The sequence below is a fragment of the Somniosus microcephalus genome, chromosome 27 (assembly GCF_052327205.1).
Source record: "Somniosus microcephalus isolate GS21.2 chromosome 27, FLI_Smic_1.0, whole genome shotgun sequence".
NCBI lineage: Eukaryota > Metazoa > Chordata > Chondrichthyes > Squaliformes > Somniosidae > Somniosus > Somniosus microcephalus.
The window spans coordinates 23,748,457-23,754,456 of NC_141013.1; the positions used below are offsets into that span (position 1 = coordinate 23,748,457).

The following is a 6,000-nucleotide window of genomic DNA, read 5'->3' on the forward strand; positions in this document are numbered from 1 at the left end:
GGCTCACCCCTCATGCTCACAGCCAATGTGTACTGGAAGAGATTTTTCAATGTTATTCGCCCTGCATACTGTCCTCCCACCAGACATGCTTTGTCTACTTATTTGCTGGAGGCTGAGTATAACAAAGTCCAAGGAAAGCTCAAAGACACGAAGGACAACAGACACACAGGCACATACATTGCTGATGAGCTGAAAGCGGTCATCAACGATCTTGGATCACAAAAGGTCTTTGCAGTAGTTACTGACAATGCTGCAAATATGAAGGCTGCTTGGGCTCAAGTGGAGGAGGCCTACCCTCATATTACATCTATTGGGTGTGCAGCTCATGGGCTTAACCTGCTCCTCAAGGACATCATGGGTTTGAGAACCATGGAAGCACTGTACAAGAGAGCCAAGCAAGTTGTTAAGTATGTCAGGGGAAAACAGGTAGTTGCAGCAACCTACAACTCCAAGCAAATGACAAAGAACAAGAACACCACACTGAAGCTGCCCAGCAACACTAGATGGGGTGGTGTTGTCATAATGTACAACAGCCTTCTGGAGGGTAAGGAGTCGCTGCAAGAAATGGCAATATCCCAGTCTGGGGATATGGAAACCACCATCAAGAAAATACTGCTGGATGATGTGTTTTGGGAGAGAGTGGTTAGCAGCCTTAAACTACTCTCACCAGTAGCATCTGCAATTGCTCAGATTGAAGGAGATGATGCTGTCTGGTCAGATGTTCTCAGGCTTTTTACTGATTTAAAAGAACAAATCAGCATTGCCCTACCCACATCCCTGCTGCTCAAAGCAGAGGAGAAGGCAATTGTTCAATTCATACAGATGCGTCAAGAATTTTGTGTCAAGCCGATTCATGCTGCAGCATACATGCTGGACCCAAAGCATGTTGGGAGACCAATACTTTCTGGAGAACAGATCAACAGCGCTTACAGTGTGATTTCTACCCTCTCCCACACCATCTCAATCTGGATGTGGGCAAAGTTCTGGGAAGTCTGGCAAAGTTCTCTACCAAGCAAGGTCTTTGGAATGGGGATGGGATATGGGAATCATGCAAGCATATCAGTGCACATACCTGGTGGAAGGGACTTTGTGCATCTGAGGCCCTGTCACCTATTGCATCGGTGATACTCCAAATCCCACCTTCATCAGCGGCCTCTGAACGAAACTGGTCACTTTTTGGGAATACGCATACAAAGGTGCGCAACAGGCCGACTAACAAGAGAGTGGAGAAACTGGTGGCTATCCGGGCGAACCTACAACTTATTGAGCCAGATACAGAAGTGTCCACCACACAGCTAGACACTGACACAGAGGAGGAAATGGACACGTCAGAACCAGAGTCAGAGAATCAGGAGGAGCAATGAGGAGTAGAAGACTCAGAAGACTCATGAGTAGAAGACTCAAAGGGACAAAATAAGGACAAATTACAGGCTAAATAAGCTGACGCTCTTTTTATTTTATTTTAGATGGGTCTTTTTTGTGGGGGTTCAATAAAGTTCAAAATGATAACCTAAATAAAGTTTTGAAAGCCTGTTTTTATTTGTATGGAACAGTATGTCTATTTTGACGACAAAGATAATATAAGGGCCAGAGACAAAAACCATCAGTGTGCAAAAAAACTCAAAATTCCCATAAATTCCCATGGAAAGTTTCCTCTTTTAAAAATTCCCAGAATTTTGCAACCCTACTTCCTACCAAAGTGAATAACCTCACATTTCCCTACATTATGCTCCATCTGCCACCTTACTGCCCACTCACTTAGTTTTTCTATATCCCTTTGCAGACTGTGTTCTCCTCACAGCTTGCTGTCCCATCTAGCTTTGTATCGTCAGTAAACTTGGATAGATTACACTCGGTCCCTTCATCTAGGTCATTAATATAGATTGTAAATAGCGGAGGCCCCAACACAGATTCTTGCAGCACCCCACTAGTTACAGCCTGCCAACCTGAAAAAGATCAGTTTATCCCTACTTTCTGTCCATTAACCAATCCTCTATCCATGCTACTATTACCCCCAACCCCATGAGCCCTAATCTTGTGTAATAACCTTTTATGCGGCATCTTATCGAATGTCTTTTGTAAATCCAAATATACTACATCCACTGGTTCCCCTTTATCTACCCTACTAGTTACATCCTCAAAAAACTAATAAATTTGTCAAACACGATTTCCCTTTCATAAAACCATGTTGACTCTGCCTAATCAGGTTATGATTGTCTTCATTGATGAAGCAGCTGAAGTTAGATAGGCCAAGAACACTACCCTGAGGAGCTCCTGGAATGATATACAAGTTACAGAAGAAAGTGCTTCTACTGTTCAACAAAGGCAACCCTAACTTTGTAATAAAATACTTGCAAAATACCCAGTACCATGGATTTTGTTTTCAGTCTTTCAATTGGCAGAGGGAAAAACTAAAAAAGGTGATAAATGAATAATCAGAGGTAATTTCACACTAAGTACTTCTAAACAAAATATCTACTGAAGCTCCATTTGAAATGAACAAAATTCACCTTGGTATCAACAAAATAAAAGCGATCTTACCCAAGTACTCCATTAACTGTTCTGCTGTTATAATTTCCATCATAGGTGGTAATTTAATCTATAAGAAAATGTGTATTTAATAATCAGATATTATTCTGAAGCAAGGTTTTATGCAACAACTTAATTTATACAGCCCCGTCAACATAGTAAAACATCTCAAGGTGCTTCACAGGAGCGTAATCAGACATAAATTGACTCCGAGCCAAAGGCGATATTAGGACAGTTGACAAAAGTGTAGTCAGAGGGAGGAGAGGTGGAGAGGCAGAGGTGTTTAGGCATTCTGTTCCTCCAAATCTGGCCTCTTGAAAAAGAAAGCCTTTCACAACCACCGAACGTCCCAAAGCGCTTTACAGCCAATGAAGTACTTTTTTTGAAGTGTAGTCACTGTTGTAATGTGGGAAACACGGCAGCCAATTTGCACACAGCAAGCTCCCACAAACAGCAATGTGATAATGACCAGATAATCTGCTTTAGTGATGTTGATTGAGGGATAAATACTGGCCAGGACACCGGGGATAACTCCCCTGCTCTTCTTCAAAATGGTGTCATGGGATCTTTTACGCAGATGGGGCCTCGGTTTAACGTCTCATCCGAAAGACGGCACCTCCGACAGTGCAGCACTCCCTCAGCACTGCATTGGAGTGTCAGCCTAGATTTTTGTGCTGAAGTCCTTGGAGTGGGACTTGAACCCATAACCTTCTGACTCAGAGGCGAGGGTGCTGACAACTGAGCCACGACTGACACTCGTGCATCCGCCCACTTCCTTCGCCCACCATTGGCGGCCGTGCCTTTAGCCAATCTGGGCCCTAAGCTCCGGAATTCCCTCCTCTCAGAGCACTGTAGTGTGGAAGAGGCTACAGAGATAGTGAAGGGCGAGGTCATGCAGGGATTTAAACATGAGGTTGAGAATTTCAAAATCGAAGCATTGGCAGACCGGAGCCAATGTATGTCAGTGAGCACAGGGGTGATGTAAGCTAAATAGGCATCGCCATATATTAAAAATAGGCACATCTGTTAAAAGCTATTAATATTTTTAAATATACCTTCCATGCTAAAAGAAGAACGTTCATAATTGCGAGCAATGGACAAGGGCCATTTTCATTCTGTGTAATAATAGGCGTGTTTTCGGTTTTCCATTTGATCCACTTGATGTGATAGACTGACTGTCCGGGGAATCTTTCCTTGGAACCAGATGGTTTGGCAACACCATCTTTGTTGTTATACTCTTCACTCTGTAAAGCAAGAGCCAGAGCCCGGTCTTCAGCCCCCTCACTATTCAAATCCGAGCTAGGGCAGGAGTTCAGATTAGAAAAGGACTCGAGGGAGTCGATGCTGTGCGATTCGCCAGGTAGGCTTTGGTCACTGGCGCTCGGATTCTTGTCACACTCGGGAGTTTGACTGGGGCTGCCTTCCTCCTGCGTCTTCCCGTCCGTGTGCGTTGTCGGCGGCGGCTGTTGTTGTTGCTGAGCCAGGCCGGGCAGCGCGCCTTTCCCCAGCCCGCTTTCAGCCTCCTTGCACAGCTCGCCCATCTTGTTTACCAAGTTTTGCTGGGCGCCGTCCCTCACTTTCTCTCCCCCGGCAGGCGCGCCCTCCTCCTCCTCTTCTCCGTCCACGCATGTTCCGGTGTTTGGGCATCGAATATCTCCCAGGGCAACGGCGGGGGCCACGCCGTCCGCCTCGCCGGCCCGGCAGCCCTCTGCCCCTCTGCCCGGACTGCCCGAGCCTTTCAGCCGCTCGTCCCCCGGAATCCTCGGCCCGGCCTCGGCTAACTCGGCGGCCACGCCGCCCCGCTCGACATCGTCATTACTTTCCATGTGTTTGAGGCGAGGGTGGGGGGTTTGGGGGGGAGAGGGAGGGAAGAGGGAGGGAAAGGAGAGGAGGAAAATTTAAAGGTGTTTACATGGACGAGGCTTCCAGCCGCTGACAGGCAGCCGCCATGACACCGCCAGCCGCTCGTGACGTCAGACGCCGGCCGCACGCACGTCGGGAGTCCCACCCCTTCAAGGTGCACGAAACGACTCGCAAATCGCTGCAAAGAAACCCAAGTGTTTTTTGTGCGAAAAAACAGAGGCATCTCCCTTTTTAATAAAATTGCAGAAAATAGCATGCACAAAGAGGTTACGGTCTAACCCAGTTTATGCTGGTTCAAGTGGGCTCAGGATCTTTCCAAAGTAACCCGCTGCAAACTGCAGGAAACAGCAAAGAAAAAGTGAAGCAGTTTTTCAGCACAGGTGTAAAATAAGAAGTTTTTTTCTTCTTCAGAGATTGCTGCTCCTGGTGTTGCACAGGATAACAGTGTCCCGGCTTCATGCAATAAGGAAAACAAAGGGTCATTATCTGGCAGGAAATTGTGATTGGTGGTTGTAAGCATGCGCCCTAGAAACCCTGCTTACTTTCTTAAAGAGGCATTAACAATAAACTGCAGTTACCCATGTACATCTAAAAAGTAGTGGTGGTACCAAGTTTTGTTGATTTTGGTGATATTCGCTAATTGAAGCTATTCTAAACATCTAATTTTTAAAAAAAACCATGAATTTCATTGAAGTCATGGCTCAGTGGTAACACTCTTGCCTCTGAGTCAGAAGGTTGTGGGTTCGAAGTCCCACTCCAGAGAATTGAACACCTAATCCAGGCTGACATTTCAGTACCATCTTTCAGATGAGACGTTAAAGCGAGGCCTGTCTTTCCTCTCGGATGGGCGTAAAAGATCCCATAGCACTGTTTTGAAGAAGAGCAGGGGAGTTCCTGGCCAATATTTATCCTTCAACCAGCATCAAAACAAATTATCTGGTCATTATTCTCATTGCTGTTTGTGAGAGCTTGCTGTGTGCAAATTGGTTGCCGCATTTCCTACATTACAACAGTGTATCATTTTTAAAGTACTTAATTGGTTGTAAAGCGCTTTGGGGTGTCTTGAGGTTGTGAAAGGCGCTATATAAATGCAAGTCTTTTTTAGTGCAATGGATGTTTCATCACCTCAGGTTTGGATCCAGCCCAAACTCATGGGATGAAATTTTCTTCTTTCTGTTGGCTGTATGGGTTTTACATAAAATCAGTCATAACTCGGTTCCTATTGGGTATGGACCTGCTTGATACAATTGCTCACAATTTGGCACAAGGGTTAGCACTAAATTACATTTTCACTCAGATTAGGGTGACTGGTGTACAAAGTGAAAAAATTCAACTGGTGCAGTCAGGGTTGCTTTTCTGAGGCTACGGTTAAGGCCTATTCTTTGGCCAAAGCAAATTGAGCTTTGCTGTTTCTCTGGCCATGCTATTACTAACCTGTTAGTGCTTGATGCTGACACAGGGTGAAAAAAGTGGAAAAGATGTACCATTCATTCACTGTTATCCTTCAACTTGATAACCATAATTTTAAAAATCACCAAAAATGTGAAAAAGCACTATGTAATTGTATTATGTGTGGTGAATGCAATAATATATATAACATTCAGCAAT

At 45.0% G+C, this 6,000-nt stretch overlaps 1 protein-coding gene across 4 annotated transcripts in view; it reads right to left on the bottom strand.

Annotated features, from left to right (window-relative positions):
* The window catches only part of mindy2 (MINDY lysine 48 deubiquitinase 2), a 64,788-nt gene extending 60,258 nt beyond the window's left edge, over positions 1-4,530 (bottom strand). The window contains exons 1-2 of one of the 4 annotated variants that reach the window (XM_085968711.1): positions 3,585-4,530; positions 2,542-2,599 (exon numbers count right to left, since the gene is read on the bottom strand). In XM_085968711.1, coding sequence (XP_085824837.1) covers positions 2,542-2,599; positions 3,585-4,355 — 829 coding nt within the window. In that variant the 5' untranslated portion in view covers positions 4,356-4,530. The remainder of the gene's footprint in view (positions 1-2,541; positions 2,600-3,584) is intronic. The other 3 variants (XM_085968710.1, XM_085968713.1, XM_085968712.1) reach the window with 3 other exon arrangements.
* Positions 4,531-6,000: the final 1,470 nt, after the last annotated feature.